General features: G+C 40.6%; 1 protein-coding gene across 2 annotated transcripts; it reads right to left on the bottom strand.

Annotated features, from left to right (window-relative positions):
* Positions 1-159: 159 nt before the first annotated feature.
* Positions 160-26,800, bottom strand: TECPR1 (tectonin beta-propeller repeat containing 1). Of its 2 annotated transcripts, XM_076350832.1 has the most exons (25): positions 26,732-26,800; positions 23,195-23,427; positions 21,287-21,469; positions 20,653-20,775; positions 19,844-19,969; positions 18,140-18,314; positions 17,943-18,043; positions 16,362-16,463; positions 15,818-15,963; positions 14,427-14,953; positions 13,431-13,576; positions 12,308-12,463; positions 11,642-11,791; positions 10,843-11,000; positions 9,414-9,541; positions 9,021-9,123; positions 8,234-8,330; positions 7,748-7,827; positions 7,365-7,421; positions 5,672-5,846; positions 4,333-4,468; positions 3,891-3,983; positions 3,017-3,123; positions 2,424-2,543; positions 160-1,735 (listed from the first exon to the last, which is right to left on the bottom strand). In XM_076350832.1, the coding sequence occupies exons 2-25, from the start codon at positions 23,423-23,425 to the stop codon at positions 1,538-1,540; spliced, it is 3,618 nt and encodes a 1,205-aa protein (XP_076206947.1). In that variant the 5' UTR covers positions 23,426-23,427; positions 26,732-26,800; the 3' UTR covers positions 160-1,537. The 2 variants fall into 2 exon arrangements, with proteins under 2 accessions (XP_076206947.1, XP_076206948.1); XM_076350833.1 differs by lacking the exon at positions 11,642-11,791.
* Positions 26,801-27,903: the final 1,103 nt, after the last annotated feature.

Genomic DNA, 27,903 nt, shown 5'->3' with positions numbered 1-27,903 from the left:
ATACTGTGCAAGTTATGCAAAACCTATTATGGTAATTAATGCAAACACGTTCTTTATGGTACTTCCACAATGTATGTATAAACCAGAAATCTTTAATCACATACTGGAAAGATCAACAGGTTTTTTTAAACAGTAAAGCATCTTCAATCTTCGTTCACATTTGGACTTGGAAACAGTGCTTTCCTTGGCATTAAAATACCAAATATATTCTTTAAAGACGTGCAAACATAAGTTTTACTTCTACAAATACAGTACTGAGACCACACCACACTGCTCATCATATAAAAATAACTCCATATACAGCCACACACAGACAGGAAAAATGATTGTAAACTGCTGCCAGGGGAAAAACGTGGTGCCTTCCTGAAGCTACTGGGAGAGGCTTCTTCAGCACGTCCCAAGGACTGGATTTCAAATAGTAATTTCACATCACAGTCAAACTAAGGTAAGACAGGAAAAAAAGCTGCTTTTTGAGAATAAAAAGTGGTTTCTTGTTGGAAGAAGGGATGAATCAATCACTTACTAAAAGAGCAGAGCTTCATTCTGAACCCACGTTAGTATATGTTGGCAAACTCCACCGATATCAGTAAAGTTGTTTTGCATTCCTACCACTGTGAAGTTAGAATCTTAAATTTAAGACCTCCTCTTGTCTTTTACACTGTGAAAGCATAATTTGCAATGATCGGGAATACAGCCTAACTCCTCAAGTGGCTGGTGCCTTCCAACCTCATTAGGTAGGCATCTGTATACCTCCACTATCATGGTTGCAATTAAGATGAAGACAAAACATGATTTACCACCATTTGGACTGACAATTTAGAATGAGACTTTGTCACTTAGAGTGAATAGGACCATGCTCTCTACATGGTCTTCGCTGAAACCAGTGGTTCCACTTGATTAAGATATTGCTCATGTGAGCAAAGATAGCAAAAATTGGCCCTTACTGGTAACTGCACCCTAAGCCGAGTTGTAAAGAATTTAAATGTACTGATGGGAGCAAGAATAGCATGACCCAAGCTACGTGCTTATATAAGCAGGAATCACATGAGCAGAGTTATGTGCATGTATAAATGCTTGTACAATCAGGACCAGTTATGTTTGCCTGTAATTCATTTAAATTGATATGACATCTTCATCTCTGCTCAAATATGAATCTGAAGAATAGTGTGCAAGGTGTGTGAATATGAGAGAAATGTAGGGAAGAGAACTGTAATATTCATAAAATAGAAGTAAATGTAGTGATCGTCTGTGAAGATACTCACATTCATATGGTTGTGTAGCAGCTATGGTCAAGGGTCAGAAATACATTGTGGCTAAAAAGCTTGCCTGCTTTGACAAAAGTATTAGCTCTATCAAGTCACATTTTACACATGATGTAGTAGAAGAAATCAGTATTTAAAATACCCCATTGCAAATTCCAGTTCAGTAAAATATATTAGTAGCACAAAAAAGTCATGTTTTTCTCTCCAGGCAATAGACATTTAGTTTCTTTTTAAATTATACTACTTCTTGTTTGCAACATGTAGATGGGGACAACTTAACAATTAACAGCATTTCTGTCCAATTCTTGACTTTCACTGACCATCAGAGGGGTTTTAGAGTGTTCTGTTTTCCCTTTACTCTCCTCATCTTCCAAATCCTTTGATACTGCAGGGTTTTCCTCAGAAGTATCATGCATAGCGACCCTAGATGCTTCAGTTGCATTTCCTCTGACTGTGATGTGCTCCCACCCACCCTGTAAAATATCGATTAAAAAAAAAAAAGGAGAAACATCACCCTGCAATTACAATATCTGATGTGATGCTTTATGTACACTACTAGTTTTATACTATTTTTTCATGAGGAAAGTAATGCTCTGGGCTGAATCAGAAAAAAGGCTCCTTGTAGAACAAAACAAAAGACAACATGACATGCCTCCCTGACAGTAAGGTATATAGGTAGTAAGCTTGAGGATTATTTTTATTATGGGGAATTGAGATTAGTAGGGTCAGATGTTCATAACAGAGCTAGTGCAGGTTTTCCATCAACTTAAAAGGGGCCAAAACCTTGAAATAGCCTTTCTCAAAACATTGAGGGTAATACAGGGAACAACAACAAGGAACAATCACGTGCAGACTCAGAAGGAATCAATTTTTAAAAAATGTACTTACTTTACTAATTTTTCCATTATAACTTTTAAATTACCTATTTAAAATGAATACCTATTAAATGCAAATACATGACTTCCCAGCTATAATTGCATAACCCATTACATTAACTTAAAAAAGGAACCTAAAACTGAAGAACAAAGGTCAGTTTTCTGCAGGTATATGCAAGCTTTAGAAAGCTTGCCAGCTGGAGCAGGATGGCACTTTCCTTTCTAAGCGTGCCCATGGCTATTTGGACATACAACTTTTAGGCAGTATTATGCCCCCAGCACTTACCCCAATACCATAATCCCATGAGAGGCCTTTAGGTTCCATTGGCTGAACACCAGTCCGATGGCAGACGGTCCCACAGCTCAAACTATGACTTCCTTGCACTTTGTCAGCTATCACCCAGACCTCAAGAAAGCAAAGAGAGGCAAGAAAATGTGCTCGTCATGCTGCTCCTCCCAGATGTGAAAATTGTAAGTCTGTTTGACCACTTTCAGAAATTAGTCTTGATCTTGAATAGACCAAAACTGCTCTAATTTAGTCAGAGACACACCCAAACAACCAACCAGATACCAGTGTTATAATTAAAACATTGTCAGATAGTAAGACTTGGCAGGAAAGACATCAGTTATATAAAATAGCGTCATTAAAAAAAAAAGAAAAAATTAATGAGGCTTTTTACAGCAAAGGGCTGGCTGTGTCACTATTTCATTGGCATGATTTTTGTCTTGCTATCAGGATTCTGGCATTTAGACAATCACCTTGTGGAGTAAAGTTAGTTAAACAATAATAATTCTGAAGAAAATTTAATTTAATTACAGAAGTATGTTAAGCATAATTTTTAATAAACTAATGAGATACAAAGGAAGCTTAATACACACCTGGTCCAGGGGTCCTACAGACATTTTACGGATATTATTTGAAACGTGATCCCAAGTAGATCCTTGAGGGTAGCTTGGTGTGATACCTTGCCGGTACCAAAGATTGCCTGTAAAATAAATAGTTGTGGTTACAGCTCAGGATGTCTGTTTTGTATAAAGTGCTAGTAAACAACATAACACATCAGTAGTTAATACTTTCTACATCAGTAGTTAATACTTTGTGTTCTGTGGAAATGCATTATGGTTTTGACTAATGTGTTACAGTAAAGGACAATGAAGTTCCTACTTTGGAATTTGTATTTCTATCGTTATTCTTTGTAACTTTTCTGGAAAACAGAGAATACTCTGTTTTGTAAAATTTCTTGGGGAAAAATGTTCATATAAGGAACTATGCACTAGAGAAGGAAAGCAAATGAGATTAAGATCTCTGAAGGAGGCTGGTGTTAAAGGCTTGTTTCTTTTACAAAAGGATGCTTCATAATTTATCTTGCAATGATGATGCTATTTCTAGGTTTTGCAACAGGAAGGTATTCCTCTTCAGTTTTGTACGTTCTAGGGTTTCAGACAAAATCCTGCCATGCAATTCTCTTCTTTGAGATTCATCTATCTCTTCCCCCAAGAATAGCATAGATGCTGGATTGTTGCTATCTACCTAGGGCACTATCAGATATAACAAAAAACAAGTCTTCAAAATCAGTAATTAAATGGGCTGTGCCTACTCCTTCTCTTTCAATATGAAATATTACTCCTCTTGGAGCAACAGTAATCATCTGTCCAAGCAGAAGCTCTAACTTAGCCTCTCCTTTTTAAATCAATCTGATGTATACTGATTTATTTTTTGTAACATTGATGAATAATTTTTTAAAATCCTTACCGTTTTTATCCAACACAAACACAGACGTTCGTCCTACTGAGACTTGTTTTAACTTTTGTTTTTGAGGTGAAGGAATATGGTACCAACAGTCACCTAAAGGTCAGAAATACTTGAGTAAAACATTGAGAAAACAGAATTATGTATGAGAAGTCTTGGAAATGTCTGCAGTTGAAATAATACATAGCTGTGCAAGAAAGCTGTGAATGACACTACACTCAATATATTTTTATTAGCTTATTTTTAGAAACAAACTCTTTAAATCACACAAGTGAAGAGCAAATTAACTGCTATAATTATCATGAGTATTATTCATATGCACTGTTTTGCACAGCTGTGGGAAAGGCCTCTGCTAAACAGATTTGTCTCTTTCAGACATGGCAGTGTAGTAGAGCTTACAGAATGTCTAAGATGAAGACCGTACCAAAAAAGTACAAGTACTCACCTGCAGGTTTCTTTGGAGACACTGAACCCCGATAGAAGGCAGAACCATCTCTAGCAATAGCCCACACTTGGTAAAACGCTCCAATTGAGATGGAAATGAAGGGCTGATCTGTCCCCACATGAAGCCAGGATGTTCCCTAACAAATCATGGAAGATGAATTATCAAGCAATGGTTAAAAACTCCACGACAAAGTATTGTTGATTATTGCCAAATGGGAAAAACCCTAGATAGTGAAAAATATTCTGAAGAATAATTCCTGTACCTTGTGACTGAACAGAAAAAAGGTCTCTCATCCTCAAAGATATTTGGATATTTAACTCTTTGAAATCAATAGCTATGTTGAACTGTAACAGGGCCTTTTCTGTTGAAATTGCTGCAATTTAGGCACCTACGTGTCTCTGAAGAGCTGAGCTACAGCCGTTTTGTGGGTTTTTTTTTTTTAATAACCCCTTTTTTGATTATACAGAACAAAAATTGACTGATATGGGGCTTCAGATTCCAGACACAGTAATACAGTTCTTGCTGTTGCACTGCTATACACATCCATGCTATTGTAACTAACTGAACAGGAAAAAAAAAGGTAATTCCTATAGATTTTCAACTTCTTGCAGTTTTTCTCCAAATTCCATTAAAGTGTATCATTAGTGGTTTTTTTTTCCCGTTATAAATATGGCTTAAAATTAGTGCATATCAACCCTAATTTGGTGTTTCAGCACATGTCTATTATTAGGAAAGAAGTATTCCTATTGAAGTTACTGGGACTATTTGTTCCTTTCTGCATACTTTAGTGGATGTTCGCTCATTAAATCTGTCCCAGTTCATAGAAGAAAGTAAAATATGTAGGTACGTCCAGGCCCACCTGTCTTTTAAATAAGCAGAGTAATTTCTAGGCCCAGAAGTGTCAATGGACAAACTCCTACTGATATTAACAGGCACTAGATTGGGACCATACTATAGAGAAATTCTATCCCTGGACAGTTTATTTAAATGGGATACACACATTATCAACAATTAAAAAAAAAAAAAAAAGAGGAACTAAGCTATCAGTGCAGAAATTGGAAGCAAAATGCTTCATGAGAAGATATACAGGGGCTGAGAGAGGCTCCTGCAAGTGACGTGGCACAAGCTAAGGTAGATTATGCAAGAGAAGCGCTGTTGTAAGAAATGTGGGCAGCAAACTGTGTTACAGTTGATGGACAAGGACTTTCAAATCTGGGACATAAAAGGGAAAAAAATAACAAGGTGCTATAAGAGAAGGCACTGCACGATTGTGTGTATGTACTTGCATCATTACATTAAATACATCAATAAGGCAGTAAAAATAAACAGGGAGCCTTACAGCTGGATTTTGCTGTGTCACTCCAAGCCTGCAGAGCACGTCTCCTTTGTCACTGATTGCCCACAGTGCTACTGCTTCTTCATCATCTGCATCTGAACTGGGAATTATGGAGATGTCCCACAGGGTAACAGGAGGCACTTCCAGCCATGGCCCGTTGGTGACTATCTTACATTTTCTGAAGTAAAAAAACCCCAAACCCGTCAGAAGTACGTACTTTCTATAACTGAATTTTATTTCCCGGTCCATTGTTGACTTCAGTGCAAACAATCCTGAAGTCTTTTCATTAAGTAGGTACAGTAAGTATTTTTAATTTGAAAGGGGTTTACAACAATCAATCATGTTTTGCATCAGGTTTTGAATTTTGACATATTACTGATTTCTCAAAGCTTCTGTTTTTAAAAAGAAGTTACTTTATAAAATCAAGGCCACCCAAGAAGTCTGCAGCTTGTGCTACACTACTCCCTGGCTCTCTAAAACTCGCTGGGCAACAGCTGGATAATGAATATATGACCCCAGCTGAGAATCTCATTGCAGAGAGAACTCCATACCCGGTTCATTCCTTCCTCTGTCTTGGTTAAGGGAATCATTTTACAGTTAGTTTTTTGGTGGGGCCTGTTAAAAAGTTATGTAGCATCTTGAGGCAGGCAGAGATAAGGCAGCTCTAAATTAAAGCATTGGAGGTAGGTCATTCTGGGAATTGGTGTATTTTTTCTGTGGAAACTGCAACAAAGTACTGCTGTCTATTAGGGAAACTATATTAGATTCTATCATCACAACAGTAATTTCTCTGTATGGCGAATGTCCTTAAAAACTCAGGACATTCCTCTGTTCTCCAGTTCTAAAAACTTGATCCAGCCCTGAGCTGTTCCCTGTCTGTTTTCAATTGATAGTTAAAACAAGAGGAAATGTTTAGGCTTGAGGGTGTTTTTCAAGTTGCTTATTTTATTTCTAGTCACCATTTTGATGATTGGGTGTCGTTTGTTTTGTTGCACGTCCTGGAACAACAACAGTTTGATGCTTCAGGACCTTACTTCAAAGATTTTTGTACAAGGGCCAAAATACTAGCTTTGTAGCCTCAATAACAAACAGAACAATGCAGAACTGTATGTTCACAGCAATTTATTAGCATAGCTATTAGATACTCTAGTATAGAAAGCATAGAAAAGCTGGAAAAACAGTGCATGCACAGATTTTCCCTGCTTAATAGAATAGAATATAGTGGCAGTTTGCTGTTTTCCAGGTTCCAACTGAATATAGTATACTGTGACTTAAATGGGGTTGCGATTATCTGTGGCCTAGTACACAGTATGTGGAATTCATATTTTAAAACTATTAATATACAAGACATATTACCAGTTGTTACAAGTGATCTAGTATGTACTAATATACCTAGACCCTACTATTACTTAATCACTTACCATAAGGAAAATCAGATACAGAGAATAACTAGCTGACTTTTATCTACAGATCCCACAAAATCAAATAGGGTATCTACCTGTAAAGGCTTAAAAGTAAAGCCATAATGCTAAAGATCATCAGCTTCTCTATTGGAGATGGGTTATTTATTGCAGGTGTCTTTACTTTTGCTTTTGTTGATTGGGTGACGAGACTCTTCCCCTTGTAACTAAAGGAGATTTCTAGGGAACAGTCAGCATTCAAGTTCAAAACTTTTATTTATATCTTAGTTCCTCACCTTGCCCAGCGCCTCCGTCGGACAAAGTCTTTCATTGTCTTGTGACCATGGTAGGACCTACCAAAACAGATTTAAATAGGTGTTCATGAGGATGTCAGAGCATCTCCAATGTCAGTGCCAGCCTGAGAGCACTGTCTGTATCTGCCCACCAGACACGCCTGCTGACTTTAAAATACTTGAAACTATAGTTTGCTAAACTCACCTTGCTGCCCTACCTCCCTGGCAAATTTCAGTGTTAGTGTCCCCATAAAAAGGGAGAAATCAAGGCACACTTGTCCCTGTTAAAGCACAGTTAATGTGCAAAACAGCAAACAAGAAGAAATGAGAACTTAAGTATGGTATTCGCTTGCTAGTATTTTAGGTAGAAGAAGGTATCTCCTTACGCTGGAAAGTCTGCTGCATACTGCCAGCCTTCCCGATCAGTTCCGCCTGAAGTATTAAAATCAATATACCAATCGGATACCTATTGTCAAAAGGAGACAATAAGAATCACAAGCACAATCAACACCTAATGTATAATAAAAATACCCCCTTCTGCTATTTCCCTCCACCTTTTGGAGTGCAATGACTTGCTAGAAACCTTCTAATACTTGCAATATAAATTCATACAGAGGCTCCTAAGTCTTTTTAATTCAGTTGAAGAGAAAAGGATCAGAGCAGCAGTCTAAGTCGCACTAAACAAAAAATCCCACTCAATGCTTAACATTCTTTTGACTATGGAAGATTATTGCTATTGTATAAATGGGGAAACCAAGGTTAAATATTATGAGAAATCCAGGAAGAAAACCCGAGTCACTTGAGCCCAAGTCTTGTATCCTACTTGCTAAGCCTTGCCTTCTTAGTAAAAAGACTTTTAAGACAAAATTTACCCAAGACCACTGTGGAGAAGGAGGCTTGGTATTGATTTTTGTACATTCCTGCAGGCCAGATGCATCACTCCACATGTATCTGTCTGTGGGCAGACCCCTGTGGTGAAACAGCGTACAAGGAATGCAAGGTCATTTACAACAGAGAATTTAAAAGGCGAGGGAAGAAAAACCTATTTGTAGCACTTCCTACTTTCATACACGAAACAGTCTTCCGTCATTAATCTCTGTATTTAGAAATATCATGTGAGTGATGAGGATAGTGGGAAAGAATCTGTACAATTGCTTCCAGTTACACCAAACTTGAGGACCACGTAAACTTCTCTCTGTAATGTGATATTCCTCACTACTATTTAAAATTGGAAGGTGAATCCTGAGTTTCTCTGGCATAGACACCCATATATGTGAATGCTTTTTCAATACTTCTGTTCAAATATACTATTGAAGGACCCAATGTATTTAGCACAATATGTATATGAATATATAGATCCTCATAAGCACTTTGCTGTATGGCCTTAATAATGAAAGATGCTGCAAGTAGGCACACTTTGTGCACTCACAAAGCACAAATCTGTAATGTTTTGCTACAAATGCATTTTGAATGGATAATTACAAATCTAGAAAATTGAGAAACACTGCTCCTTCCATCTCAGGTTAACAATAAATGTTGGAGGAGACTGAAGATAGAATAACCGTAATAACGATTCTGAAAAGCTAGAACAAACCCCTTGTTTCATTTGACATTAGTAAAAAATTACAGTAAATAAATACAATAACTTGAGTAAGTAACCTGCTGCTATATCCAGTGACTGGGTTCCACCGTTGGTTCTCATAGATGTGAACATATTTCACATCTGACTGCATATAAATGTTATCGGCACTACTGGCCAGTCCTGTGAGAAACAAATCATTTGGGTTATAGTAAAGCTAAACCTTAAAGACACTACATTTTAAATTCCAATAGCCACAGTAATATTGCTGATTATCCTATTTCTCATTCTTAAGCTGAAAATATAAATATAAAACTGCAATACCAATTCCTTCCTAATACTTGGCCAGTTCACTGTATAACCCTACATGTTAGTTAGGCTAAAGGAAGGACAGCTGAAATAGCTTGAAGAGCTGTCCCAGTCAGGAAGGTAAGAAAGAAACGTGCACACTGCAGTACACCAGTCATCCATACCTTGAATGAAGCCACCTCCATATCCACCAGTATAAACCCAAGCTGTGTGATCATATCCTATGCCCCACACTATGCCTCGGTTATTGCACTCTATCAGTCGAAGATGACCTCCAACTTGACGCCAAAACCTGCCAGAAAAAGGACAACATTTTACATTTACTCTACACCACATCAATCAGGAATGCATGCTTTCCCCTCCTACAGCTCAACAATCTTAAGGACAGGCAACTTTATATGCTTGCTTGTTCAACCTCTGTGCAATCTGTAAGTGAAGGCAGTTGCCAGCTGAAAGCATTTCCCTCTGAACAACTACTGAAAAGTAGATGGAAGGAACCCGTCTGCCTCCACTTGGCATTTTCAGGCTTTGAAGTGTTTTACTTTCCTTTTATTTTATGGCTTGTGGTTTTTTTTTTTAATATATATATTTTTAAACAGTAGTTAGGATGATCTTGCTAGGATCTTTACATCTTAGTGGCTATCAACTGCCTCAGCTTTAACTTCATCCTCATTTTTTTTAAATCTAGGAATTGCCTTTATCTAACAAGAAAACAAATGATTTATATATTTGCTATGGAGCTTGGTAAAAACAAGGGCTTTAATTCTTCCTATTCTCCTCATCTTTGCAGGTTAATCCTTTTCTGGGGCTTTACACAGCCAGTTGGCCATGGTACTTTTCTGGGGAAGAATGGGGAAAATAAAGAGATTGCAGAGGAGTATTTTAGTTATCAGAACGGCAGGAGATCATCTAGGTCATGGATCCCCCAAACTAAGATGCAAGAGCACATTAGCTTTGTGATTTGCCAGATGTTGAAGGTGCTCCACCCTGAAGGAAAAAGACTAAAGGATTTCTGAGGTATTATTCAAAGACGCTTTGTGCAAGTAACTTGAAACTAGAGGTATTTTTTAAATTGAAGATTGGCCTTTAACCCACCAGTTCTGAGGCTGGTATTTTTTTGCTTGAAGAATTTGCAGTACTATATTGTCATAGTTGTAACAGAAACTGTAAAGGAGCTGCTCCTGGACTGTAGTGACTACGGAGGACTGAGAATTTCAGATTTCCTGACTCAGATAAAACTGAAAGCTCAAATTACATTACAATTACAGTGATTAAGTTTACTTTTAGTCTAGGCCATCTCTTAATTTAAGTAATTATGGCATTAAAGATGCAATCACATAAAAATGGGATCTCTATGAGAAAGGCTTTTGAAATCACATGAATAGCTCCAGCATCTAAGAATTGAAATACGATTTGGTGAATTTCTTCACATGCAATCATAAATATGAAGGCAGCCATTAACCTTGATCATTGACAGACATCTGCAGCGTACTATACACTCCAACAGCCCATCAAAGTCACTGAATTGACATGAAAGACAGTCTTTGCTGGATGGCATCCCATGCAGAAAGAACAGCTTCTGAAACCTCTTACATTTGATCACATGGCATCAGCTGTGGTCTGGCCTCCAGTTCAGAACTTGGCTCACTAACAAAGATGTCTCCTTTACAAGTAACTGACCAAATGGCATGGAGAGAAGGAGGGCCCTGAATCCGTCTGCTTTCACAACAGGACATGTTCAGCAAAGACAGCTACAAAACAAGAAGCAGAGAACCAAAACCTTCCATTTACAGTGAGAACAAAAATTTCCATATCGATGCTTCAGTATTACAAAATGAAGTTTTACCTTCGCATGTTCTTGCAAATCAGCGAAGTGAATTTGCAGCTTTTTCTCAAAGGCACTGGAATTCAGTCTTTTAGAAATTATTAACACAATCACCGGAACCAATGTGGTTTGCAGTATCTGATCATTATGAAGTATCTTTCAGGTTTTCCATTGCTTTGGTGTATATATGCCTGCCTGCCTATACATAAGACTCCCTACAACAGTGACAATAGCTAATAGTTCTTCTACCAATGCAGAAGAATAGACTAACTGAATTAAACTCTTAATTCATTTGCAGCCTAATCTATATCCAGAGATAGAAAGGCAAGGAAGAACAATATTGGTTTTACTGTGGATAACTGCAGCATCAGAAAGCGTGCAAACTCCAGAGGAGATAGGAAGCCTCAGGTGCCTCTAAATAAGTTTGAACAGACTTTTTAAATACCTAAATCGTGAAAATAGGTAAGTAGCCTAGATACTGTAAATGTAATGCTGAGATTTCAGAGAGTAGCTTTTATGTTTTATTTCAGATATTGCCAGCTTGAAATAAAAAATTCACAGAATTACCCAGTCATGCATTTCTTGTTCTGTTGCGGCTGCCAGGCGAATTGGCCATCGCTGCTTCGTCCTTTCAGGTGTATACAGTGCAAAGGAATGTTTGGCTTCATTCAGAACTTCAACTATGATAGTGACTTCATTCAGGAACACGTGGATATACTAAGATGAGAAAAAAAAAAACTGCGTCTAAGGCAAACTCAGATATACCTTCCTCAGAGCCAGCAGGACCATGAACGAGGCATTCCTGCCAAGGATAGCAAAGAATCAGTTCTTGGTACAGAAGGAATGGGGCTCAATTTCCAGTCCCGCACTACCTCTGATTCATATTGCCTGTGTGCATTAACCCTATTTATGAAGACCCTGGCCAGCCAAGCTTGGCTCTTTCTTCACAATCAAGAACATTTTGAACTTCCAAAAGAATTCCTAATTAGTGCAAAGCTGATGGGTTTAAGTGATGTGGATGGTTGCTGACTGGGTATTTCTGTCATAGCATTAACACAGCTACAGCTCAGAAAAGCTTGCAATTTGCTAGTACCCTGGGCTACGTTTGAATTGGTTTCCAAAACTTAGAACAATAGTGTACCATAATTTGCCTCCCTTAAGTAAAACTGTTTTCCCTTCAAAGGTTTTCCTTTGCCAAATGCAACTTTCTCAAGGGTCTCGAGCTGAACACACCTTTTTCTCCTCATGATACATGTAATAGATGAACAGGATGCTGTCGCGCATTCCATCGCTCCCAGTGAATTGCTCAAGTGCAACTCGAACATCCATCCATTTATGAGGCTTCCAATTCCTCCACCATTGCAAGGTTCCAGTTTTAACCCAAACCGACTGCAATGCAAACACAAATTTACAGGAGTAAGGAAACTGCATGACTTTCTCGTTCTTTCTCCGAAATACTATTTTTTGTGACCACAAGAAATATCTGCTGCAGTTTAGTCTGTATCATATCAATTAATTCTGACACAGAGTACACCAGAGTGTTCAGGAAGCTGAAGACAAAATGAAAACTCACAAAACTGGATAGAAAGGCCCTGAAATAGCATGTGTACAACAGTATTAACATTTTACCTCTGCAAGAACGCAGTAGCACACAGATACTAATTGACTCTAGTGTGTTCCTGTTATAACATAACTTCTGTTTGGACTTTAAAGGCTTTTGGCATAATCTTTTTACACTTGATTAAACCCCTGGACTCCAAGTGTTTTTAATCAAATCAATTCCAGATGTCATTTGACAATTAGCAATGAAGGGACCAAAAATGTGAATGAATCTGAAAAGAGCCAAGGAGTCATAACAAAGGGAATATCAAACAAAAGTGCTGCTATTTAAGTGTTGCTATTGACGTTTGCATCATTGTTTTATTTATGCAAGTTGCATGAATCCCTTAATGGTCACAGAGAGGGAAATTTCACCTACTTGAGTCACTGTTTCAATTAAGAAGCTTCATCTTGTGGTGGAATAATTCATACAATGTTCCACTGTTGCAAACATTTCTCTGTGGATTTGAGGTTTCAGTGTACTCAAATAGTGCTGACCAATGCTTCATTTGCTCCTATACAAAACTATCAGCTAATGTTTTTAGATAAAGATTGCTGCTCCATGTTTGATAAGCTGCTAGTTTCCCACAGGGAGCTCAGACAGTGGTAATCCAGGAAAGTTGTCATAAACAAATAAAGACAAGAATATAAAGCTGACAGTAAGTTCAGATCAGCACATCAGAAATGTATTATTGATGCCCAGTATCGATAGATATAAGTGTTTAGTAGACAAGAGATAAGTGTCCTCACTGCTTACCTGCTCAATAGCCTGTTCGTAGTGCCTAAAATTCTCCAGTTCCCGTTTTGTCCTTTCACTGAGCTGCTGAAAAATCTGCTTTCGCCATGCTGCTGTCTGTGCTGGAGTGATAGACAGGGATAGAGATTGCACAGAGGATGACAAACCTAGAACAGAACCAAAACCAATACACTCCAGTGAGCTTTGAATACAGTTCTGTGAAAGTCAAAACACAATGCTGCTTTGAACACTGGACTGAATCAACCCAGTCTAACATAGTTTTTCTAATTATTATACTTTGGAATCAATGTATTACAGCCAAACTTTGTAAATGATGCATAGAAATGGGATGACTAGATGATTATATAGAATCTTTCAAAGCCGTAACCTTGTAAAAATGGGAGCTTTGTCACTGACCTGCAGGATAGGTAATACAATGCATTGAGAGTTACACTATTATTAAATACTGGGATGCCACAGTTCATGGTATATTTTGAAAATATGGTTATACTCCACCGTCTTTCAAGAATCTAAATTCTAACGCCATCCAGTTATCAGCTGGGCTCACATTCACAATGCCTCTGAGTAACTTCTGTATCTTACCCTTGTCTCAGTAGGAATGGTAGGAGCGAGGCAGTTATTTGTGGCATCTGCATCTCTCAAGAGAGCCCTTTTCACTGCTTTCAGTTACTATTCAGTGATATTATAGGTTTTGCCTTAAGTTGCAGTTTCAGTGCAATTAAAAATGAGATACAGATCCAGCACAGATTATTTTACAAAATTCTTCCAGAAACTCAGAGAATATCACCTTTACATTTATATATCTCAATCCCGAAGTGCTGTACAGCTAAATACATGCAGCACTATCCTCAGACATGGAGTGTATTAACAAACTGCAGTAAAAATAAATGGGTTATCATAAGTTTTGCGTCATGGTTTTGTTAAAAAAAAACCCAAACCAACATTTTTCTTAAAGAGCATTGGGAATTAGGGTCTGTTGTAGTGACTGGATAGTACCTGACAGAACAGTGAACCATTTCAATGGGCTGTGCAAATCTACAAGACAGCCTCCCCCAGACACCCAGGCCCACAGTGGGTGCTCATCAGCTCCGTACTGTTCTTCAGCTCCCACTGAGAACATGCCAAGGGAAGACAGGCTGGATGTTTCTGCAAAGGTGCTGACAGAGAGGACTGGATGCTTTTGGGCCTCCTTCAAGTCAATGTTTGTCCACTGCAGTTCTGCAGAAGGATTTGGGTTTGTAGAAGATTTATGCATTTCAAGATTAGCTTTCTCATTATTAGTCGAAGCAACAGTGGCTTCTCCTTGATCAGAGTCCAGAGGATCCACAGTCAAATTTGCACGTATTTCTGCTGGCTGGTTGCCTGTGCCATTACCACTGCCGCTGGCTGCAGCTCCCATCGGGGGAGTGTTGGCAAGGTTCACGGGTACACTTGGAAGCTCTGTATCAGAGGAAGTATCTGCATCACCCTGAATGATCGCGTGCGTTTGGTTCTGAATATCATCCGTAAAGAAACAGCCAGCACTGAAGGACAAATAGATAATTAATTAACTATCATTCAAAGCATTATAAATTAGCACAGGCCTGAGACCACAGACACACAGAAATCAACCTAGTGTTTCAGTTTTAGGAGAGAAACAGCAGACTTCTTTTCTGAAGGTCAAACTCTATCATCAAGGGAAAAGAGTCTAACACAAATCTGGCAGACCAGTCTACTAGATCTGAAACATAGGAAGATATTTCATTGATCTTTTCAAGCAATCAGTGGTGTTGGCTGCCTACAACTCTCAGGAAAACACTGAAGCAACATCACATTTTCTGGATATGAAATAATAAATAGGATTTTTTAAAGCCCATTATTAACTTTATGATTTTTGTCTCAGCGAGGGAGGGTTTCTACTCAGAGCACGCTCTGACTCAAACAAGTAGCTTCTGCAGCACTCCCAGCTTCATTGTCATGTCTTGCACAGCCAAGAGGCCAACAGTCAGCGGGGAGTTACTGATTTAATCTCTCTAGGAAAGGAAACGTACAGTGACATTCAGAAGGATAATTCCTAAGTAGAGTCGACACTCCATGATATTTCACAGGTAACATCTTCTCTTATTAGAGACTAGTTCCAGATTGTGATAGTAAAGCCCAGAGAAGCACGCTTTACTGCAAGCATGCAGTGAATTCCAAAGTGGGAGCTTCAGTTTCTAGTCCGAATGCAACAACTGCTGCTTATTGTTAATTTTAATGGCAAAAAATGCAAATGCTTTTTGGCATACATAATGATTAGAGGTGCCTTCCCGTCTCCTCCCTGTCTGTACCATTTGAATGTACAGAAATATCTCCTAGCATTGAAACTCTTGGCGTACGAAGTCTTGAGCAGGTATTTTACTAAGTACCTGAGCAGACTTGTTGAGCTCCCGGTCTGAGATCTGTCACTCTCTCGGCCAGATACAATTGCCTTCCACGTCTTCCCACTGAGCTCACTTGGTGTGACACCTTGACGAAAATAAATTGCTCTGTCATCGCAGCCGATTCCCCAGACCTAGGGAAAGAAAGGGCTTGGTGAAGGAAATGGCATGGATTGCAGGTAGACACCAGCTACAAAAAAGGTGCAGTGGTGGAAAATACAGCACAAAAACCTGCTGGACATGGCATTTTCCTTTTGTGTTCTTCCGTAATGCTGATGCTGTAGATGCAGTATAAAATTCTGTACCATCAAGAGAAAACTGTTTGCACCTGAATGTGCCATACAAGAGACATGCTATGCTGACTGTTCTTCTGATGAAGAATTCAGCCATGCATTCCTTCCTAGCAGTTCAAGCACATGGACCTCTTGTTCAGCTGTCCATATTAGTGCTGCTGACAGTCCTCACCCTGTGTGAATACTGCTTGTACAAAGGGAACATAAATATCCTCATAATTGGTATACAGCTGTCTTACCTGGTTATTTAAGCCTACAGTTACCATCATCATTTCTCCAACCATTTCAATCCAGCTTGTTCCGCAAGGATTATGTGAGTTCACTCCTCTTCTAAACCACACCTACAATAGCAACAGCAAAAAGTCTAAATTTTGCTCCATCTGCATTAGCAAGCAGACAGCTGGAATTTAGTTTCTTCAGTGGATTAGTCTTAATCTCTAATACTGACTTGCCGCATTGCCTTAAGAAGTCTCTTACCTCCTTGGTTCTTTTTCTTTATCGGGTAAAGATAAAATAATTCTCTTAGTAGTACCCAGACTGTGTGTCCTTGTGACCAACTACAGCCAGAACAGCCCACAAGGAGTCTTTTTGTTATGACTCTCTGTGACAGAGTTAGTTTCTCTGCCATTGGAAAAATACTTTCTATTAACATGTCAACTGTAGGCTATTTTTGGTCACTCTGAATGGGCTTCTAAATAGCGTTCTTGTGTTCAAACCCTAGAAGCAGGGCTGACGGAGGGAACTGTCAGAGGGATCTTTTCAGTGGTACAGCTCTTTAAATTGTCTCCCCTTAGATTAGTTTTTACCAATCCAAAAGTGTCTATGGGTTGGGTACCTGGAAAAATTTCCATCTGTATTTAGCATATAGTCATACAGTGGCAAGCAGCTACTTTAGAAGTTGTTGGTTGAATCACATAACAGCCAGTGTACTTGACTATCTTGTGGCAGACCTGAAGAAAAACATGCTAGCTTATCCACATGTATTATAGTGGTTTTATCTGGCAGATGGAGCAGGCTGGACACAGTCTGTTACCATGGCTCAGCTGACAAGTAGTAACTCATTAAACCAGAGTAACTCAATTACTTAAAACTGCTATACATGCACAGAATTCATCTATGTTTTTGAATTAAATATGAAGGGATTTGATTGCAACCAGCACAAGAGCACTCTAGTACATTCTTCAAGACTTTCAAGACTCCCTGTGAGGATCAGGGAGTTGGACTCGATGATCCTTATAGGTCCCTTCCAACTTGAGATATTCTACGATTCTAAGTTAAAACCCCAGTAAGAAAGTAATCACACACACACATAACAGATGTCACTTAATAAATACAAAAAAACTACATTAAAAGGCTGATGAAGAGGGAACAGTTACAGCAGGAAGATAAAAAAACAGGATCATATAGAAAAGTGTAAATGAAAAAATTCCCCATGCCGCTTTTGATGTAACCTTCAGACCATGTGGAAACAAGACTGAGCAGCTAGGAGTCCCTTCAATTTCAATGCTTAATATCCCTTAGAAGTAGACCCCTTATTACATCCCCACCAACATCCCCACCCACCTACCACATCTGTCTGACTTGGGTTTAGAAAATTCCTTCCAAGAGAAAAGCAGAAAGTCTTCCTTAAATTAAACGCAACTATGTATATCACAAACCGCAGAGCATTCCCATAACAGCAAGGGGAACTAGAATTCCCCAAACCATGAGGATAGTGAGTCCAAATCACCAATGTTTCCTATGAAAGTTACATGCCTGTTTGAGAAAAGCAGATAGAAAAAAGTAAGAAAAAACCAGAACCAGATCATGACACCTCTTACTTTTCTATCCTTTGTAACACACCATACCACATCAACACCCACAGAGACGTGCATAATCCCATTTTCAGAGCTTGGAGACTCCACAATACTCCAGGAAATTCCTGCAAGAAACAAAACCCAGAGTGCATTGTAGGTTAGTTTCTTATTCGACACTATACAAATCAAAGGGGTTTCCACCTAAATTTAACAAACTTTACCTTGAGGGTTATTCCTATCAATTCCTTCTCTCACAATAGCTTGCCCTTCCCAAAGAGTTGCCCAAAGGAGGTCATATGGTCCACAGCTGATCTGTACAACTTCACCAGGAGTCGTGATTAAGGACCACATGGAACCTTCTGGATTGTGATGGCAAACATTTTCTCTGTACCATACCTAGAAAAGTTTTTTTTAAAAAAAACAAATAAAACTTAGAAAAATATCACTACAATAATGAAACCATTGAGACAAGCATGAAGACAAACTGGAAAGAACAGTCTTCCTTTAACAACAGGATTTTTTTATGCAGTGCAGTGTATGCACTCTGACCTTTAAGGTATTTTTTTGATGTTGATTATGCAGTTGAAGACTATTTCCTTATGTACTAAGGGAGGAGGCTTTTCTACAGACTAGCTTTATCATGGAAGCGAATCTGGATTGGGTACAGTAACCTATTGCTACAAGTTCTGTGTATATTTCAACATTTAAAAAACACTTCAGTGTATTTCAGGGCATGTTATATAAACCAAGAATGAACAACTATGTAACACAAAAATGCTACTGTTAGATGATAGCCCGACCTCACTTTCACTGAACAGAGTTTGCCACAATATGGGTAAAAAATTCCATTCTCTGTGCAGCCTTCAGTGACATCCAGTCCATTTGCTAGTCTTGGTCCTACTGTCTGTGTACTTTTCTATAGTTCACAGTCAAAATAGGAAGGTCAAACATAGAAAGCATCCTGCGGTAGTCATGTGAGTGCTCCAAAACATGACTGCTGAGTGCTAAATCCTCATTTTTAGAAATACTTTATTTCTCTGGGGACTTCTACTTGGGAAATGAAAGCATTTTACAATGTCAGTCAAGTAAGCCTGTAGAGTGGGATGCTTGTCACATATTACTGGGAAGTATGAGGCATAGGGAATTGTATTTTAAACAATTTAACCAAGATTGCTTGCCTCTCCAGGCAGTACCAAATGTGACTGAAATCTCAGGCTATCTGTTAAAACTGTTACATTCTTCCCTGTGAGACCACAAGTTAGAAATTGTCTAGAGACAAAGGAATGTCAGATACATGCTGTAAGGATGAAGGAAGGAAAGCAAGAATCAAATCTTTACAGCACTGAGCAAAAGAGGAGAGACCTTATGGTAGGCCTAAAAACAAAAAAGAAAAAGAAAGATGTATAGTTTTCAATAGAAAATAAATTGAAAACATTCCAGAGCTGGATTCCACATTGCCAAGTCAGGAGGTTACCATTTTCTGATCAGTAAGTCTTAGAAAACCATTCTGCAAACTCTTTCTTGAATCATTCCTGACTCTCCACCACAGAGACACGGCACAATGCTTTGCAAGAATCTTTATCAGGTTTTAAGGCTCCTTCTCTTTCTTACCAGTGCCATAGTCTGCATTCTGGGCATTTTTCAGGATATAAGACACTCCTCAGACCAAGTTTTTAAGATTCACCTGTTTACAGAGTTTTAAGGCTTCCATAAAACATCAATCCTATGAGATACTAAGCCTTTCCCTTTGCAGCACAAATTGTTACATAACGTAGTCCCAAAGCAGCTTTTACATCCTCTGCCAGATGCACAAACAGCGTTATTTCCTTACCAACATAAGACAATAACAAACCTGCCTTGCTTTAAAGGCATTCAAGTCCTTTTCAGTAGTAAAACATTACAAAACTTGGTGAACATGCACATACCCTTCCTTGTAAAGAAACTGCCCATACTGATAAACGTCCAAGAGGCTCATCGGTGATTTCCCATCCTCCAATGGAGATATCATTGAAAGGATCTGGCAACTGATCTGGATCATCATGTGATACGATCTGAAGCAATGAGAAGGAAGATTGAGAAGAGGAGACACTGCAAATAGATAGGTGATTTGGCTGGTGGCTTAACTTGTTTCTTGCAGATTGGTTTACGTATTGCTTACTAGAGTGGCTGAGCATGGAGATTCTTCCTCTCATTCAAGGCTGCTATAGGCAGAGAGAGGGGAAACACTGCCGAAGCAGCACAAAGGGGGATGTGTTTCATCCCCTAACTAAAGGAAATTTTTACTCACAGAACAGTGCATACAGACGTTCTTTGAATTGAAAAGCTGGAACATCACAAATAACAATTTTTGTACATTCTTAGAATGGAACAACAATTATTAAAGAGCAGTTATTCATACAGATAAAGGATGCAGCTGGTGAATGATGCTAGACAGGTGCCACCTTGAAAGAGAGTGCTTTGTCAACCAACCAAAGGAAGTTAAAAAGTTGGTTTGAAATTTGCAAAGGAGCTGAGCATCTATCTCCAACTGCATTACTGTGAGATTTGGCACCTTATTACCACAGGTTTCTATGAAAAATCCCAGCCTTCCATTTATGCTTGCAAGAATTACAAGTTGGAAGTCAAGGAATACAGGTCCAGCCTACAGAGCAGTGATAAAAAATGAATTTCCCTGCTCTTGTAATTGATTATTTCAAAAAATCGGTTTATTTAATATTTAAAAGCTATCCAGAACCTTCGCCCAAACGTCCCGTGATTTGTATCTCCTGTATCTGATCCACCTCCTGCGTCTGACACAAGAATTCCATTTCTTATCCTTTGTGTAGGTGCTGGGGAAGTCTATGGCGTAAGTCCAGCCCTGCAAACAGAGGTTTTCTTGTGTGAAAATCAGGGAAAGCTTGAAATCGTAACTCGGAGCAATTCTGCACAAGAGTCACTCCTACAAATACAGTAAAAGTTACTGTGCATGTCTCAACAGCCCTGATTAACAGATCAGCTAATTCCATGAATGATTTATGAATCATGTCCAAATTCCTCTGCATGATATACAGAGAACAAACAAGACACAGTAAAGTATTTTACTTTCTTCATAGTAAAGATCTTAAATAACAATGGCACCCAGTTGCCAGCATTTCATGGCCTGATCAAAAGAAAAAAGCTTCTGTAGAAGCTCCTATAGACTTCAAAAGCCTCCAAACAAGATCCTTCCTTGTGTTTTATTATAATTGAGCTATTTCCCAGAAAGAAGTAGCTATGGGAAGTTAAGTGCCTTTTATTTTTACAGACCTTTTACACTTCTATAAAAATGCCTTTTATTTTGCAGACTAAGGATTCCCAGAATAGATCTCTTTTCAGTATTGTTCACCTACCCCTTTCTCTGTTGGTTCCCCTCCAATATTTTCATCCACATACCAGTCAGATTCCCACTCCCAGTGTGGTGAAGGGAGTGTGAAACTATCAAGCTGCTGATGTTTTAGCCCGCTCACATCACTCCACTGCCAGCGGTCACTGGGCAGTAATTTCTCACAAAAGCCACCAACTGGATTCCAGCGCTGCCAGAAATAATAAATAAAATATTTTATTTGAGATCATATCATCTCATTGGACATCTACAGGGAGTCATAAATGATACATTTCTTACTTTCTGCAGTAGAAGAGGAATAAATTCCTGGGGTGAATGAGAAAGTGTTCACACTGTAAGCCCCTACCTAACATAGTCTTTGGAGGAAGCTTTTTTAAGCCTCAAAGAAGGGCTGACTGCAGAGCTAGTCCCAGCCAAGTCATTTTCAGCTACATAAATAGGAACATCTGATGATATATTTTACTGCTAATAGTGCTTTTTTCTTTGGTGATGTATGGCACCATGATACTGCAGCATTAGGATAATGCTGTATAGATGGCCTTGGGATCTCTAATCTACTCCCCATGAGAAAGACGATTAGTATCTTGCCTGCACTAGAAAAATAGCATAGCTTCTGTGCGGGAAACTGTGTCAAGATAACTATATCAGTAAATCTTCCCTGTATCTTATGTTATACCAAGAGGGTTTTTTTTCCAAATCTGGCTTTAATCAGTTACAGAACAAATAACTTGCTAGGGTTTTTGCCAATGCAGCTGTGATTTTTCTTTTTTTCCCCACACTCTTACCTACTATAGAAATACTGGCAAAAATTGTCATGTAATAGTGTTACATTTTAGGGCATGTGCAAAATGAGTGGTTCAAAATCATTCTATAATTTTTAGGCAAAATATTATTTACTTTTACTAGGAATCTGGCTAAATTGCTTTGCACATTATCTGTAAACTATTTGAGTTTAATTTTGTCGTTGTTAGCTCTTGCAGAATATTTCCTTTTGTGCTTTCTAGTATTTTGTTTTCCATTTTTTCATAGCCTAGAACAAACAAAACAAAAGTTTTAAAATAACAAATAAAATAAAATTTAAAGTTTTGCATTTTTAAAGAACATGTTTACATAACAAAAGGAACATTCTTAAATGGCTGGAAAGTTGTATCAATGTTAAATAATGTATAAAATTAATTTGTTGTATTTTTACCCATGCAGGTAAGTTAACGTCTTTTCTCAACTTGTATTTATCCCGTTGCCCATTAGAAATCAGAGAAATGTGCTCAAGAAAATCCTTCAGTTTTCTCTCTCAAATAACTTTTGGTTAACTTAAAAACAAAATAGATAAATTTCCTTTAAAATACTATTTTAAAGACATTCTTTTGAAGTACGCCACATAGGAAGGATCATCTTAACACTTCTATGCAAAAAAGCTGGAAACATTGTACTTCAATGGAGAGTTATGCCTTTATCAGAGAATTCTTTGAAACACTGAAAAACAGTATTTTCTTAAGAATAATACATTTTTGATAATGTATCTTTGTTGCCTAGAAGTTACACTGGACATTTTCTTAAGGGGATTGTGTATTTGTCACTAAGGAAAGGAAAACATCAGGTGAAAAGGGTGAATGTTCCAGTCTGAAATGGCTCATATAAAATAGGCCGTAGTGCACACTGGCGTTGCTTTTGGTAAGAGCAGGGAAGTATAACCTTCCTTTGGGAATTAAACTACTGAATGTTTAATGAACTACAGATATGTGCTATTTGGCACATATATACTCCTCAGAAACATCAGGTAAAAAATGGAAACAAATAAAACCAAACAATCTTCCTGTGAGAAAAACACGTAGAGATGGCTGATGTACAGATTTGCTATCATTCCTTTCTGATGAATATGTGGCAGTGTGATAGAGACCCCCATAACACTTCATACCTGATTCTCGTAGGTTTCTTCCTGGTATCTAATAGGAACGTCACCCGAGAACACATAGGTGTATACTTGATGATCACAGGCTATTCCCCAGCAGCACTCTTTGACAGCAGAGACCCGTTTGAATTCCAGCTGTGTGTCCTTACAGAGTTCCCAGTACTGGCCAACAGTAGACAGAGTGTAAACCCTCCCAAAAATGTCAACAGCCCACAAAAGGGAACTGGGCATGGCCATGTCTGAAAGGCAAAAAGGAGGTATTAATGAAAATGACAGTTTTAAAAAATGGATCTTGAACCTACTGTAGATCAGTTCTGCTCTGAGCCATCATCAGTCAAATTATTAAATAAAGATGTAAAGAATGATCTTTTAAAAAGAGCCCATGCAAAGCTGGCAGCCAGATCTCTTTCAGTCAGAGCTGTGCAGTTACACCTCTTAGATGGCTCTGAAAATCCATGTGAAAGACCTTGCTACCGGCACACTACTGTCCATCCTACAAGAGCTCGCAACATTAATAGGACAGCTTTGGCAGGCTGAGGACAGAAGTCAACACTGAACTGAGATGAAGTAGCACGGACTATTTTATAGCAGAAGGCTTCGCTCTCAAGAGGTGGTAATGCTGGTGGTGCTACACACACCACTCATCTCAGTTCCACAAAGCCATGATATCTTACGGTATCTCCTTCTCAGCCTCCTCTTGGCGTACGCCAACATAGCTACACAGGCACAAAGGAAAAGATGTGAAAGAGAGCTTCTCCATAAGCACACATCTCGTTTTAATCGATGGACCTATTACCTGCTGCTGCCAGGAAGCCTCCTTCCAAAGCATTCTGGTGACCACTTTGGGATCTGATCTTTATTTAATATACAGAGATGTGATATTTATTTAAGTACACAGAGAGCGTGGTTTGACAGAAGAGACCTGGTTGAGTCTATTTATCACTTAATAACTTACCATTTTCTGGGCACTGCAGCCCTACCCTTCATGGAGGGGTCAGCATTTTATGTGAGGTAGGTGTACGCCAGTCCTTTTAGAAGTCAAGAAAGGCCAGCGTATTTCTGTCACTTGGCCTTCTGGGTGCCATTAAACTGAACAAATTTCGGTTGTTCTGTATGTCTGACAGTCAGAACTACTGATGAGTATTTTGAACTTTGCCTCCAGTTCTATTAACTGTGCAGTGGGGGACCAGGAGGGGAAAGGTAGAAAAGAGGACTCAGATCCAACACAATGAAAGAAAAGAGGAATCCTTGCTTGGAGTCAGCATGAAACGCTGCTTGTTTGTTGTGAAACGGCAACTGTGCTTTCAACACAAGAGCCTAAGGAGGCTTGCCTGCCTGCTTTCTGACTGATAATGAGCGGCGGTACAGAGGGACTAGCTTGTACAGTGTATTTGAATGGCTGAGGTGAAACTGCGGAGAATCTGGAAACAGCTAGGCCAGTGTCAAAGAACAGCACAGTAAATTCACATGGGATCCCAGGGAGGATGTTTCAGAATTCTTTGATTCCTAGAACTGCTGCTGCTAAGTACCTAAAAACCTGGATCCACCAGGTGAATAACAGGTAACAGTGAGAAGAAAATTTATAGCAGCAGAGAACGACCGAGGCCAGGAGAAGATCACGAGCAAAATTCTCCTATTAGTTGTGGCAGCATAACTGTGATGAATCCTCTAGTTCTGACTTTTTTTTTTTCTTTGTTGCTGCGAGTATGAAGGCACGTATTACTGCCTTTGTCTGCTCTTGGACCAGCCGTTTATCCTCTTTACGTCCTGCCTTTCTACATTAGTAAAAGTAGGATAGTACAGAAAGACAAAGTATGGAAAAAATGGAATGGAACAAAGTGAAGATGAGGTGAAAATTATAATGTGTGTAACACTGGGAAAATAAAGGCCATGAAAATAAGCCTTTCAGTATTAGCACTTAAAATTCTGCAAAGCAGTCTTTGTAACAGGAAAATACTATGCATTTAATCTTAAGCAACCAGAATGCCAGCAAGTCTGGAGTAAAGGAAGCATTATGGATAATGCAATGAAGATACCTACCTAGCCAGATAATAAAGAGAAGTGGTGCTTGGGTGTGTTAAAGGTAGACAAATATATAAATGAAGGTCCGTACCTGGAATGATGGTCCAGGCAGGCAGAAGAGTACCTGGGACAGTTCAGAAAAAGGTAGTGAAAGTTCCAAAGATTATGAAGTTAGGAAAAATATAGATGGGACAGAATTAAGATAATCCAGGCAGATGCAACTGGGTTAAAATACTCAAGGCAGCCAAGATAAGTGAGAGTTTCTGCATATTCTTTCTTTTGAACTTTTGAGACAGAGTATTTGGAGAATCATGGGAAAATCCCAAACGCATTTGGGATTACAAACTACTTTTAAGACTTCAATTTAGGCCCTTTGCACTGGTTGTGTTGCAGAAGGTGAAGACAAACGTTGCTTGATTTTGAAGGATGCTCAGCGCTTGTGACTCACGTGCATTTCAGTAAATGCAGAAGTTGCCCAGTATTCTCAGGGGACTGGAAAAAACCTGACCCACACCTGCTAAATTCTTCCTCATCCCTCCGCTCAGCCAGGTAATTTCCAATGGAACTGTAACTACCTAAATGAAGATGACACATTGTTAATTAAAATTTCCGTCTGCCTGGCGTAACACTGATTGCTACAGAATTCAAGAAAAATATCCCAACTCCTTGCACATTATAGAAGTAATGAAGTTCCTCAGCAGAGAGGGGATGTGCCCCCTGCCTTCAGATCGTGGCCGAGGTAGGGTCTCATGTAGGTGCCCGTGGGGGCGAACCACCACAGGACTCAATGTGTTCCAAGCTAAAACGCGCACAGACAAGCTTCACCTCCATTTCCAATGAACACGCTTGGCAAGCTTATCCAATACTCGTATAAAGACATGTATGCACTGGTTTATATCCGCGGGGATCTCAAAGCGCTTTACAAACTTAACAAAGCGTAAATAATACCTGGGAGCAATCCGAGGTGCAGATAGCGGAGGGCACACGCTGCTTTTTCAGGCGGGCATTAAGGCCAGATCGGCTTAAGAGCCCCTGCGGGGCTGGGGCGCCGCCTGCGCGGGGGCCGCGGCCGCTCGCCGGCGGGGCCGGCCCTCGGGCGTCCCGAGGCCGACATGGCCGCCGGTCAGGGCGCCCGCTCCCCCCGCCACCCCGCTCCCACGCAGAAGAGAGGCGGTCAGCTACGGGCAGAAGACGGGAGCGGGTCTGCGGTGGCGGCGGTGCAAACCCGTTGCCCGAAAACGCCCCGCGGAGCCCCCGCACTCCTTCCCCGGGGGGACCGCGCAGAGGTGCCGGCACCTCCCCACGGCCCCGCTCACTCCTCCCGCCGGCACCGGAGCCGCCGGGAAGGGCGGCGCGGGCGCAGGGACACGGCGGGGACTGCGCGGCACCCGGCGGCGGCCCGATCTCCAGCCGCGGTGCGGTGCGGTGCCCTGCCCTGCTCCCTGCGGCGGGACGGCTGGCAGCGAGCGGCTCTGCCCGAGCCCGAGCCCGAGCCCGGCCCCCCCGGGGCTCGCCCCTCACCTGCCTCCCGCCGGCCGCGCCTCTCCTCGCCGCCCGGCGGAAGGAGCCTCCGCGCCGCGCCCCGCCAGGGCGGCCCCGCAGCGCCGCGGAGGCAGCGGCCGGCGGAGAGCGCCGCGCTCCCACTGGCTGCGCCGCCGCGCGGCGCCTCCGAGCGCCGCCGCCATTGGGCGGGGAGGCGCCGCGGCGGGCGCGTCACGGCGTGCCGGGGCGGGGGGCCACGCCGCGCCGCGCGGGGGCGCTGTCTCCGCGCGGGGAAGCGGCTGCGGGAGCAGCGCGGCTGGCGCGGCGGGGGGCTGGCGCGGCGGGGGGCTGGCGCGGCGGGGGGCTGGCGCGGCGGGGGGCTGGGCCGGGCTCCGCGGGGGTGCGGGCGGGGGCAGCGCCGCCTGGGCCCCTGGCCTCGGGGAGGCGCTGGGGCCGGCTTCTGCTGTAAACGCCGGGGAAAGGGGCTCTTGCAGGCAGAGCCCATCCCTCCGGTCAGCCTGCTGCGCAGAGGGCAGTAATTACAGTCAGAGTTAGGAAAAACAGCGTTCACCTGGAATTACGTTTAGTCTTGATGCATCAGTAGATGTCCTGCCTGAGGTATAAGGAAGGAGGCGGCCTTTACTGTCACAACTTGTAGCCGTAGAGTAGTAGCATAGTAGCAGTCCTTCCCAGAAGGACACCAAAGGTGCTGCTTAACATTTATTGTGGGTCGCTATGTACTTGCCCTGCTACAAAACGATAACCTCCGTTTGAAAGTGCTTGCTTATAAATCTTCAGTTTTTGCCACTGCATTCCAGTTCATTTTGAAGTGAGTCAGAAAATCGAACAAGATAGGCAAGAACTTCCATGCCTGTCTATTCAAATAACCAAACACAAAAGAGAGCTGCAAACAAGAAGTATCTCGGATCTTTGTGTATCTCAAAGGCACGGTTAAAGGAGGGTGGAAAAGCAGCTGTCTTTCATTTCAGGCCTTTTTCAAAGGGAACTGTCAGATCCATTGCGAATCCAGCCTGAGGAGTTTCTAGTTGCTGGTTAAAGAGAATACTTCTGCCTTGCTCTTGTTCTGTGGCCTGTAGGTTCGGGTGGTTTTGATGTGCAGAAGGTTGTGGTTCGGAGGGTTGATGTACACATTAAATTCTCTAGAATGATGCCTGTGTGAGGCAAAGCCATCCTGTCTGGGTTGTTTCCTT

The sequence above is a fragment of the Aptenodytes patagonicus genome, chromosome 13, assembly GCF_965638725.1.
Source record: "Aptenodytes patagonicus chromosome 13, bAptPat1.pri.cur, whole genome shotgun sequence".
Taxonomy (NCBI): Eukaryota; Metazoa; Chordata; class Aves; order Sphenisciformes; family Spheniscidae; genus Aptenodytes; species Aptenodytes patagonicus.
The sequence above is the reverse complement of the archived record's forward strand: the minus strand, read 5'-3'. Positions and strand labels throughout refer to the sequence as shown.

Bases quoted from the DNA above. Each gene is read 5' to 3' on its own strand.
- TECPR1 (XM_076350832.1), bottom strand. From the start codon at position 23,425: ATGGCCATGCCCAGTTCCCTTTTGTGGGCTGTTGACATTTTTGGGAGG. The intron at 20,776-21,286 runs GTAGGTGAACAA...CTCTGTTTGCAG, and splicing joins GGGAACCAACAGAGAAAGGG to GGCTGGACTTACGCCATAGA. The intron at 18,044-18,139 runs GTAAAGTTTGTT...TGTTTCTTGCAG, and splicing joins TGATAGGAATAACCCTCAAG to GAATTTCCTGGAGTATTGTG.